The sequence below is a fragment of the Lytechinus variegatus genome, chromosome 15 (genome assembly GCF_018143015.1).
Source record: "Lytechinus variegatus isolate NC3 chromosome 15, Lvar_3.0, whole genome shotgun sequence".
Lineage (NCBI taxonomy): Eukaryota > Metazoa > Echinodermata > Echinoidea > Temnopleuroida > Toxopneustidae > Lytechinus > Lytechinus variegatus.
In genome coordinates this window covers 14,523,259-14,536,089 of record NC_054754.1, presented here as the reverse complement: position 1 = coordinate 14,536,089, position 12,831 = coordinate 14,523,259, and the positions used below count along the sequence as shown (strand labels likewise).

Sequence of the window (12,831 nt, the reverse complement as noted above, 5' to 3'; positions counted from 1 at the left end):
TAAATTAACTTTATTGTTATTATAATGTGTAATCTCAATTTCTTTCCATGAATCCCCTCTTTCTATTTTACCAGAGTTGGATCTATCCTGTTTTCATAGCTTTAATGGTAAGATGGGCGCCCCCAAGGGAGCGTAGTCGCCTTACCACCATCGGAACCTCAGGTGTGTTACCATCTTGTCACTGTTAAAAATAATTTGAACGCTTTTGAAACGCACAGTAGTTGTTTAAACATGTTAAACAAGTTTTTAAAATCTTAAACAACAAAGTTTGAAATTCAAATATGTAATTATCAATAATTTAAGCATGGTTGTTTAAGATTCTAAACACTTGTTTAAACTGTTCAAAGAACTATACTGCGCGATTCACATAGTAAACATTGTTGCTTGAATTTTCGGTTTTATTCTAAATGACTGAAGCAAATCAATTTTTCCCATATTACGCCACCCTTAAAAAATGCTTGTGGACTATTCAGGTAAAAATTTCTCGCTTGCTTTGCTCACTCGCAAACATCACAGCAATGGCATAACATAGCCTCGAAAAAAATGTATCCACAGCCCTTGGGCATGTTGGGGAGGGACAACCCGCGACATTTTGACTGTTAAGGTCGGCCTAAATATCATATTGATTTTATCCAACCCACCCTCATGATCACTGCTCGGATCGGTTTACGTCACTGCACGCGACTAACATGACAAACATTGATGAATTTAAGTTGGCAGAATTTGTTCAATTTCGAAGCATTACGAAAAGCTTATTTCGGATGCCAAAATTTCAAAAAAAATTCAAAATACCACAAATAATTGTTTGTATTTTGCATTTTTATAAACGATTATTAGACTGGTTTATACTATGATCTTCCCACATAACCATCCATTTATTTTTTCTTGAATGTTGAACAGAAATGTACACGTTCTTAATAAGTGGGGGTTAGATTAACATCACGGCTATACATTATAATTGAATTAAGAATATCTGCAATGTCTGCATAGCACTGGGAGGGGCAAGCCCTCGAACCGCTTGGTCGCACCGCCCTCTCGTCGAGTCTACGGCTTAAGCAGTCTTCCGTGTCGGAAAGAATGGTGTATATAAGACCCAAAGTATTTTACAATAGCACTGAATTCCGGGAGAGTTCATTAGGATGTCAGAAACCACGAGACTGTTATCCAAATTAATAAACGGCTGTTCTTTAAATTGCGGATCCGCTTTTAGGCATCAACGAAATAAGTTTAAGATCATTAACACTGTGCTTCATAGGTTAATATAACATCAATCGGATGACCTGAAGGTAAAAACTCTCTGCCAACAAAGTCATTGAGAGAAACTCACAAAACAAAAAACCCAAAACATGGGTCAACGTATACTGTCATCAGGATCAGGATGTAAGACAATGTCAGTACTTTGACATTCGCTGCATGTAGTTCAATTGAGTTAATTAGGATACAAGCCATCATGAAATACCGGCTGTTCTTTAAGATTGTGGATCCGCTTGCGTGCAAGAACAAAACAAAAGTTTAAAAACCATTTTGTGTCCTGATAAGTCAAAATAACATCAATCGGATGATGCGAACATGCCGAAGGTCGAAGATTTCTCCCCAGCAAAACCATCGAGTCATTGTTAGAAATGTTAATTTATCAATGTAACTTTTGTTTAATAATTTGTATAAAAAAATTGTTGATTTTATTTGATAGGTATCCTATTTTTTAATTTGAAATCAGTAAAATAAACTTAAAACTGGAGTAACAAATAGACCAGGATAAAAGAGGCATAACCTTGTATTTCATATATTCAATATATGAAAAATTCTTGTCAATTCGAGGGTGCTTATTACGAATCTGAATGACGCCACTCTTGTAACCTTGAGAATTTTCCGCAAATAAGCAAAATCCAATATGGCCGCCAAAATATGCCAATTTAATTACCCATGAAAATCGTAAAATTGCCCGCACTTTGGCTATAAAATGCATGCAATTATGTGAGCCAGGATTAGGCCTAATATACTTTCTGGAAAAATGATTTTTGGCAAAAATTCATTTTTTTGTATTCAAAATGGCAACCATAGACCCCTATATTCCCTATTATGTACAATATGAATGGGAAAAAATATTTTCACATACTTTAAGGGCCTATATGGCAAAAATTGTGAATTTCAAAGTACAGCAGCTATTACCTTCATGACCAATATAACATGAATTCAGCTAGAAATCATTTTTAAGACAATATTTTTATTCATACAACACAGTTAAATGCATTTTATTATTCTCATTCTTCTGAAAAATTACACATGCATGTTACATTATTTAGTTAAGGCTTGTAGATGCAATTTTGTATGTCAAATACAGTATTTATCACCTAAATGGCAACTTGCCATTTAGGTGATACTGTATTTGACAGTATTTCTCTTGAGAGAAATACTACATTTCATAAAAATCTCGTTTTCAATTGATATTTCACCCATACAGCAGAATTATATGGATTTCATAGTCAAGCAAATCCAAATTCTTACAAAATTAAATGTCCCAATTTACTTTGTAGTTAATATTCTTAGGGCCTTTATGGGCAATGCTAAATTTAAACAAAACAGCATGGAAAAGGAAATGATATGTTTCGCTAGAAAACATATTTTCTGACAATATTTTACCCGTAGATCACACCTATAAGCAGTTTATGGTTCTTACTATTTCTCCATTCGCATTGTACATAGTAAATATAGGGCCTATACGGCGGCCATTTTGAATTCCAAAATACAGCATTTTATCACATTACATGGAATAGTAATTAATATATTTCGTTAACAATTGTGTTTTTGGTCAGTATTACACTCGTTTATCTTAATAATATGCATTTAGGTAATGTGATTTTTTTTGGTCTTCATTTATACTGTTGCCATGGAAGGGCGGGGGTGGTGGCATTTTGAATATCAAAATCATCATTTATAACAAATGATACATTTCGTTAGCAATCATTGTTTTCATTCATAAGTAATTCACTCAAAGATCACAATTACTTGCATTTTAAGTGCTCATTTTTTTTTAGAATTAGTCTTTCACATCAATATGATATTGTATTTACAGAGTACACAGGGGTCTTGATAGCGGCCATTTTGAATATCAAGAAAATTGTGACAAAAATCAAATATTGTGACACAAATCATTTTAGAGAGTATTTCACTGCCGCCAGTGCGCAAGCAATTTTATTATTTATTTATTTTCATTGGTAATTGCATATTTTGGCGGCCATATTGAATTTTGCCAATTTGCGGGAAATGCTCAATCAGATTCGTAATCAACACCCTCGAAGAAACCATCAAAAATATTGTATATATGAAAACAACAAGGTTCAGTGGATGGGGCCTAGTATCCTGGACTAGAATCTAAAGCCCCAACAACTGTCAGATCTTTTAAGATTGTTGAGTTCTCAACTTTTTCAGATCCACTTTGAACGCAGTGGTATGTAGGCCTACACGGCGACCATCATAATTGCGTGCATGAATTTGGTCATCTCGTCTCCAAATATCTCACTGTGATTTAAATTCCCAGAAAATGTTCCCTCTGTTTTGTTAAGCTTTCCTAGATGAAAATATGGGGTCCTGTTGATTTCTCAGCATCTTCTGGCGTAGTTTGGGGTTGGCTAAAATGTAGGTCGTTACATTTTTTCGATTGGCACTGGCAATTGAGGGGGGTTAAAACCCCTTGCCCCCCCCCCCCGTAGATCCGTCACTGATCACGTATAGAATAGTTTGTGAATTTTACAGTAATTTCTCTCCTTTCCTTGCACCCAGCCTATGACACATGTCAATATCTTTGTCACCGATCATGATATTCAGTTTCTCCTCACGTAAATTTGTGACAAATGTTGTATTTTCATCATCATGTTCAGCTATACCATGGAATACAAGACAATTCCGTCTTTAATATTGCTCAGACTCTCCTTCTCTAATTGTTCAATCTTATCATCTCTCTCTTCTAAATCAAAGTCCATTCTTACTTTCATTGTGTTCTCTGCCACTTTCTGCGTTAAAGTGACCAAAAGTTCCTCAATCAACTTATCTCTATTCTTATTCATAAGGATACCGAGAAGTTCCCGGTTCTCCTCTAAAGCTTTGGACACTTCTGTATGAATGTCATTTTCAAAATTACTTGAATTTTCTGTGGCACGTCCACGTCGAGTCTGCCTCCCCACGTTTGGTGTAGACTTCTCGGGAGACTTCTCCCAGTGATAATGTGTATACTATATGGCAAATAATGGATTGAGGAAATATTATCGTCAACTTAACAGAGTCGGTAGAAGCAAGTTCTGAGCCTAAACCTCTGATTTAAATGTTTTATTTCACTTGAAAAACGACAAAAGCGGAGCAATTGCTCAGAGACATACCCGCGTCATGTCCTGGGTGGGTCTGTTAAGATAAAGGGGGGAATCATTTTTAAGGTGAAAAATCACCAAATCTGGAGAAAAAAATCAGTTGTGTGGGTGTTGGTTACCGTGTTTACGTTTGTCATTTTTGTACTTATTCATTCTAACTTTTATTCGCCGCGCATTTTTGTTACTCCACTCTTTTCATCTTTTTAAAGCTTTCTTTTGTTTCCATTCTCTTTTGGCTTTAAGGGATACCATTGGCTCAGGTCATAGGTCAGCCTATTGCTGGTCTCTGGTCAAGCTCAGAGTCTACTGGGGGATGGCCTTCAGCATTCTATTTTTCAGGTGAACGGAAGACAATTAAGTCTAATTAATTAAAATGATGAAAAAATTAAATAACACAATATTCATGATAATAACTAACAATGAAATAAAAATAACCTTTACAATAATGATAATGAAGAAAGGGAGAGGAAGGATAACAACAAAAATAACAAGAGGAAGAGGTGTGTGAGACGAAGAAGAAGGAGGAAGAGGAGGAGTAGGGAGAAGATCAGAAGAAAACCATCTCCATTTGTATCTATCTATTTATTTATTTTCATATTCCACAAATCCTCAAAGTACATTTCATAATAAATCATTTTTACAATAAAAAGATGCATCAACTGCATAACATAAACGTATCAATAAATGAAAAAGTGGAGGGGCCTGCTAAAAAGGAAAGCTTGTAAGATGTAAACCCCCTATCAAAATTTTATACCAGGGTAATGTGATATACGTAGAGTAAAAAAAAAATTCAGCAAAATTCTATTAATTTATATATAAACACTGAAACGCGAATGTATATACACTATTATACAAAATTAAATACTGACTTTAAAGCAATCAATACTACCGTGAATATTCATGAAGTTCAAAAAAATATTTGATCGAATCAGTAAGAATTCAGAAGAAAAAAATTAATGAGTATTTTAATTCGATTAAGATTAGCTGCCTCTTTTATTTCTCTGTCCCGAGAATTCCAGAGTTTTGGTCCTGTGAAAAAAAAGAGTTTTGCTAGAAAATAATGTTCTACTTTTTGGTAAGTGATAGTCTTTTGACTGTCTCGTATTATATGAATGCAATTTATTATTTCTCATAAATCTATTTTGTAAGACATTAGGTACACTATTTGTATCTGGCTGATACATGAATTGGAATAGTTGTAAGCGGTACAGGTCACTGAATTCACTGGACTGTTTGAGAGGCATTTCCCCATTCCAGCTTAGATATGGAAGAATTATTGCACAATACAAAATGGATAGTGCCTGTGCTGGAAGAACGTTTTTAAGCTTGTTGATGACTCCAATATTTCTTACCACAGTTTTGCAGATATTGTTGATATGAGCATTCCACGTAATTTTGTTATCAATAATAAGACGTATAAATTTTGTTGTTTTTTGCACTTCTTTGATATCAGTATTATCTAGAAGTATTTGATGCGGTATATGTTTTAATAAATGACTAAAAAGCATAAAATTTGTTTTTGCAGATTCAATGACAGTTTGATGGCTTTAATCCAGTTTGTTACTTTTTTAAATTCTGCATTCGTAGTGCTCACAAGTGAATGTGGATCATAATGTATATTATTGGAATCAGTGGCGTAGCTACGGGGGGCCTGAGGGGGGCACGTGCCCCCCCCCCCCTGAGATTTGGTGTGCCCCCCAGTTGCCCCCCCCCCCCCAGAAAAAATTGGCAGAGCAAAAAAAAGAAAAGAAAAAAGGGAGAAATAAGAAAGAAAAAGGAAAAGAAGAAAAAAGAAAAGAAGAAGAATGACAGAAGAAAAAAGAAGAGGAGGAAGACGAGTGAATGAAATAATGTGAGGGGAAGACTTGCAATTAAAAAAAATATTTTCATGTTACTATATATATTTGCTGGCGCTTCGCGCCATAATTGCCTGTTCGAAGGGATTCATATCTTGCTCAATAGGCTGATGTGGAGCAAGTTTTGAAGTCAATATGCAAAACATATTTTAGCTCGGACATCGAGCTTTCATTATTTTTTTTCATTTACAAATTTAAGTGCTATGTAAAATGTCCGTTTTATGGTCTACATATCAACATTTTAAGCTCACGCTGCTTGGTCGCATTGTTTGATTTCCCAAGTTTATATTGTCTACGTGTATTCCATAATGTTCCATTAAACAAATGTATTCAGAATGCCCAGATTTTAGGTCTAAATATAAAACATGCGCGATAGCCTGCATGTTCTTTATATTATCCAGTTTTACATCAGAACAGAATATCAATAATTGTCTGCTAACGCTTCACGATCGCATTATCAATGATACCCAATCGACTATATCCTATTTATGACTTACAAAATATGAATAGAGTGTGCCGCTTTTAGGTCTAAAATCTCAATTTTCTTCCTCTTGCGCTTCGCGCTCGCATTAATTATTTAGTTACATACCTATCCCATTAATTAATACAAAATGTGCTTAGAATGACCATTTTTTTTTGGTCGGAATGTCAAAATATTTGCTTGCGCTTCGCGCTCGCATTATTGAAATATATACCGTCTTCGTGGGTAACTGTAAGCAGTCCTTAACAGGTCCCCTTTCGATAATGCTAGAACAGTTGATAAAAGTTTCTGTTCGCGCTTTGGGTACATACGAATCTTGTTCAGGATCACACATAACATTGCCCAGAAAATTAAATTTTCAGGAAAAAATACATTAAAGTATAAAAAAACACTCGCGCTTCGCGCTCGCACATTTTATAAGGCTTATGAGATTATTTTATGTTTATGTTGTTTTATAAGAATAAAACTAAGAAGTGAATGATATAGGTGAAGATAATTTCTGGCCCGGTCCCCTATTGGCGAAAGTCGGATGCGCCCTTGTGGACACATAGACACACACCGGAAAATGGCCGGTGCCCCCCCCCCTGAAAAAGCAAGGACCCCCCAGTGCCCCCCCCCCCCCAAAAAAATCCTAGCTACGCCACTGATTGGAATCATCAGCAAAGAGAATAAATGAGAGAACATGAGATGAATTTTTCATATCATTAACATAAAAGTACAAAAAGCAGAGGGCCAAGAATGCTACCCTGTGGAATTCCACAGGCAACTGGCCTTGTGTCTATTTTTTGTCATTCAATGTTATTACTAGTTGTTTTCAATTCTTTGGTTATTCATCTCTTTGGTGTATTTTTACCATTTTATACAAACCTACACCATTTTTCAATCAATCAAATACGTTGCATTTTTTAGTTAAATTGCACTTTTGTTATGTTTTCTGCTGTCTATTTTTAACCTATTATTTTACATTACTATTAATTTGTGATTACATGTTTTTATCGAATACTTTGAATTTATTTGGAAATAAAGATTACCTTTAACTCTACCTTGTTGGAGATTGATTCATTTACGGTAACAAACTGAATTATATCAGTAAGATTCCTAAACTCTCTCTATCTCTCTCTAATAGGAACACTAGGTGTACTATGTTCCATTGCCTGGGTGTTTTTCGTGTACCCATCACCGTCGGCTCATCCTCGAATCTCACCAAGAGAACGAAATTATATTGAGCAAAATCTACTCCTTGAAAGCAGGGTAAGTCAGGAATGAAGATTGGAACAAAAGCAGTAATTTATAGAACGAGTCCACCCCAACAAAAAGAGAAAAATCAAACTAGCATAATGCTGAAAATTTCATCAAAGTCGGAAGTAAAATAAGAAAGTTATGATATTTTTAGGTTTCGCTTAATTTCACAAGAGTTATATGCACATACCGGTTGGTTTGCAAATAAGGGAACTGATGACATCATTCACTCACTATTTCTTTTGTATTTCATTATATGAAATACGAAATGTTCAAATTTTCTCCGCATTGTCCTGTGGAACAAAGTTTTATTTCTCCCTGGACATGTGGAATTACCATTGTTTAAAACTTTAGGGTTCAGTCAAGTTGGTCCTTATTGTCAAATCTGTAAAAATTGAAATATTGTATAATTCAAACAATGAAAAACAAAAGATATAGTGAGTGACATCATAGATTCTCTCATTTGCATGTGACTAAATTGTGCATGTAACTATTTTGTAAAAATAAGCGAAACCTTAAAATGTCATATACTTTATTTTACATCAGATTTTGATGAAATTTTCAGCATTATGCTGGCCTGATTTTTTTTCTATCAACTCCCTGGTCCATCTTCTATAATGGGTTCCAATCCCTGGTCCATCTTCTATAATGGGTTCCAATCCCTGGTCCATCTTCTATAATGGGTTCCAATCCCTGGTCCATCTTTTATAATGGATTCCAATCCCTGGTCCATCTTCTAATGGGTTCCAATCCCTGGTCCATCTTCTAATGGGTTTCAATCCCAGGTCCATCTTCTAATGGGTTCCAATCCCTGGTCCATCTAGTAATGGGTTCCAATCCCTGGTCCATCTTTTTATTGCTTCCAATCCCTGGTCCATCTTCTAATGGGTTCCAATCCCTAGTCCATCTTCTAATGGGTTCCAATCCCTGGTCTATCTTCTTCTAATGGGTTCCGATCCCTGGTCCACCTTCTAATGGGGTTCCAATCCCGGCTGAGTCAAACATCAAAATGTCAAAAATATAAGGGCAAAGCGCATTTCTTTATTAATGCCCAGTTGTGACTTTTGATTGATAATCTCTGTAATGAATTACAGCGTTTCACCTGATTTCATTGTGTTTTTTTAGAAGTAGATGTTGTTCTTTTTTTTGTTAGTAATAGCAGTCGATTTCTTTTTATCATTATCATTTCTCTTCAAGAAACCTGAAACGTATCCATGGAAATCTATCCTCGCATCCGGTCCTGTATTAGCTGTGTGCGTCGCAATTTTCAGTCATTTGTGGATCTTATATCTCTTTATGACCAATCTACCTATTTATCTGAAAGCTGTGCTCCAGTTTGATATCAAACAGGTAAGCCTATTGTGCCTTTTTTTCAAATAATCTTCTCATAAAACATTTAGAGAGGGATGATGTCACTGATAAGAACAGAGCGGTCACTAGAATCTAATGATAACTCAGAAACTTACTTTATTTCGTCTACGAGTTTACGAACCTGAGGGGAGAGAAAAAAAATTACTTCGTTTCGAAATAACCAAGCTTCGGAACATCAAACCTTATTTCATTTTTGGAATAACAATTAAACTTGCGGATTAATGAATCTATGGACTAATTATTAATGAAATTTCGGAATAAGGAGAGCTTTGCATATAGTCCGATAATCGAGAATCCAGTTTCACATGTCTCTTCAGCAACGCTTTGGTGTTGAAGTAGTTGTACAATATTTTCTTTACAATATAGACTGGGTTTTTGGCGGCTGTGCCATTCTTTTTTTTCTGGTTGGTCTGGACAGTTGGAGGACGGTTAGCAGACTTTCTGATTGCTCATACAAACTTCAGGGTTACAACAGTCAGAAAATTTATAACATTTCTTGGTAAGTTTCTCCTCGTTTTTCAAGTTTTTTTTTTAAGTAAAGCTGACCGAAACATAGCGGTTTACTGATGGTTCGTCTAATATCACTTGGTCTAATCTTCAGATATAGGCTCACAACATTCAGGCTAAACCCACTTAGTCCAGTAATCATTTGGTATAATGACCACTTGGTCTAATAGCAAATTATTCTAATGACCACTTGGTCTAATAGCCAATTGGTCTAATGGCCACTTGGTCTAATAGCCAATTGGTCTAAATGACCACTTGTATAATTTAGTCTAATGCCCAGTTGGGCTAATCGCGTCACTGTCTATTTTTCATTTGATCTAATTGCTATTTCGTCTAAAGTATTTTATTGTCACTTGGTCTAATTGCATTTAGTCTAATAGTAGTTTGTCTAATTGGCCTTTAGTCTAATACTAGTTGGTCTAATACCAGTTTGTCTAATTTCCGGATAGTCTAACATTCATTTCGTCTACATGCCACTTAATTGGTCTAATTTCCATTTGGGATAATGGATTGTTGGGCTATTCCCATTAGGCCATCATACATAGAGTTGATTTATGTAATTTGTGTTTTTGTTTTTCACTAATTTTCAACATGAACACTGTCGAAATGTAATATTGCATTGCATGTTGTCCGATCTACTAGGCCTTAAATTAGGCCTATCCAATATCTTGAATATAAATGCAAAATGAGGGGGGATGGGGAAGGATTACGAAATAAAACAAGCGAAAAATAAATAACGAAGAAATAAGAATGATAAAGGTTGAATGAAGAAACCCGACTTAAAAAAGTTGGTGAAGAAGAAGATGAAAAAGAGGAAGAAAACAAGGAAGAAAAGAGAGAAATAAGCGTTCAAGATCGCTCTATCTCTCTCCTCGCTAACATAATTTACATAGGCCTAGGTGACATCAGGCGCGGATCCAGGGGGTGGAGGGGCCTTGTCCCCCCCCCCCCCCAAAAAAAAGAGAGAAAAATGAAGGGGAAGAAAAAGGAAAGCAGAAGCCTGGGAGAAAGTGAAGAGAAAAAGAGGAAAGGGTGAGAAAAGGAAAAGGAAAAGGGAAAAGATGGAGAAAACAGAGAAATATAGGGAAAGAAACGAAAATATAGAATAGAGTGAAAATAAAACATACGACAGCGAAAAAACAAACTTATCTTGCTACCACATAGAAACTGCATTTTTTTTTTCAAATATATTGTAGGGGAAAACTTTCATAATCTTAGGAATCGCGCTCCCGTTGCCCTCTCCCCCCCCCCCCCCCTCAATTTTAAGGAGAAGGGGCGAAGAAGTAGAAAAAAAACGATAAGATGAATGACTACTAACAAAATATTCAAATCAAAATAACATGATCTGATAGCTTTGTATTTTGGGGAATTTCCTCAAGTTTTTTTCCGTCAAGTTCAGGTATCGTCCGTAATGGTGCATAACAATGGAAAGAAAAGAGGAATAAACATGTTTACCAGATAGGTATACACACAATCAATTTCATCATATTTTCGTCCCATTCTTCATAATAATGTTATTCTGATGAAACCCTCGCCATTCGACTATAACCTACAAGGTCCCCAACTTATCGTTTACCCAATAATTAGAATCTGTAAATGCGCGTGCGGTGATGTAAAGATTACGACTAAAATATGATTTTCAGCATGCGACAATTAGACGAATTGGATAATAGACCAAGTGGGAATGAAACGAATTCGATATTAGACGACCTGGTTGTAGACGAATTGAGTTTAGGCTATATGTGAAGTTTGACGAACCGATAAGTAGACCAAGTGGTATAATTCACCTATATAGCACATGCATTTCATCAAAATGGATGTAGCTAGGGATAAAAAATAGGAATGGAATTTGAAAAGAATAAATTTACTCGGACTAGAAAACAAAAACCGTCAAAAGGCGACATCTTATACACTTTTTTAAAAACCTTTCATCTGTGACTGTTTGGTATTTTAATACGAGTTTCTGTTTCATAACAACAAGAGCATTCATCAACAGTATCATATTTTTAAAATTGGCATCTGTATCTTCAATCTCATCCTCAACTTTCATTATTTTTGTCACTCTTTGGACAATAGTTAAAAGCTAATTTCGTAATAACCACTGCGTTGCATGCCATTGTACCCTGTTGAAACTTATTCTGCCAATTTGCCATCTCCTGCACTTCTTATGTAATGTTAATAGCTTTCATGCCGCCCGCTGTCCTTCTCGTGCTCATGGGGTACGTCGGATGCAACACTGTCGCAATCATGGTCATTCTCACCCTTGGTCTTTCAATGAATGGTCTTTCGATGTCTGGGCCAAGTATGTGTCCACTCGACTTCGCCCCTAGCTACGCTGGTATCATCAGCGCCATCGCCAACGTGTTCGCGACGACGTCTGGATTTCTGGTTCCGTTGCTCATCGCACAGTTCACAGAGGATCAGGCGAGTTATTGATAAGTTTACGATTTCTGACGGGAGTTTTCGGGATGGAAAAGAAATCAAACCCACAAGCGTACACACGTCAAATCAGACTGGAAAGTAGTTATTGGGGCGGATACTAAATAAAAATTGTTATTTAGATATTTCTATAAATAAAACAACTTTTATAACGACGCCTGGGCAAGCTAATTCTTGAGTCATAACTAGCCCAAGACAAGTGTAAGACAAGAAGTTATTGCTCAAAGATTAACCATATTTTGTTAAAAAGATATATTGTATGCACCAAACCTGCATTTTTCTTAAGAAATTACATAGCTTTCCGCTGTTCTGTTCTACATTTCGCAAACCGTGAAAATTTTGACTACCATACTAAAACATCATTAAATTAAAATAAGCTGCCCCAATTTGCACGATATCAGCTCGACATCAGTCAGAGACACATTTCGCCTAATTCCCATTTAAGTTAACAATTAGGATCCTTTGAGAACTAAATATTCCGACGAGAACTTACAACATTACATGAGACCTCATGACCTGATTATGATACAAATCAAAAGTGATCTTCAATATCCATGATCTGAAACACTTGAAAAAA

At 35.7% G+C, this 12,831-nt stretch overlaps 1 protein-coding gene across 1 annotated transcript in view; it reads left to right on the top strand.

Annotated features, from left to right (window-relative positions):
• Positions 1-12,310, top strand: part of LOC121429038 (sialin-like) — a 29,891-nt gene extending 17,581 nt beyond the window's left edge. Inside the window, exons 4-9 of the mRNA XM_041625935.1 lie at positions 75-162; positions 4,605-4,700; positions 7,825-7,949; positions 9,135-9,287; positions 9,675-9,807; positions 11,998-12,310. Coding sequence (XP_041481869.1) covers positions 75-162; positions 4,605-4,700; positions 7,825-7,949; positions 9,135-9,287; positions 9,675-9,807; positions 11,998-12,251 — 849 coding nt within the window. The 3' untranslated portion in view covers positions 12,252-12,310. The remainder of the gene's footprint in view (positions 1-74; positions 163-4,604; positions 4,701-7,824; positions 7,950-9,134; positions 9,288-9,674; positions 9,808-11,997) is intronic.
• The last annotated feature ends 521 nt before the right edge of the window (positions 12,311-12,831 follow it).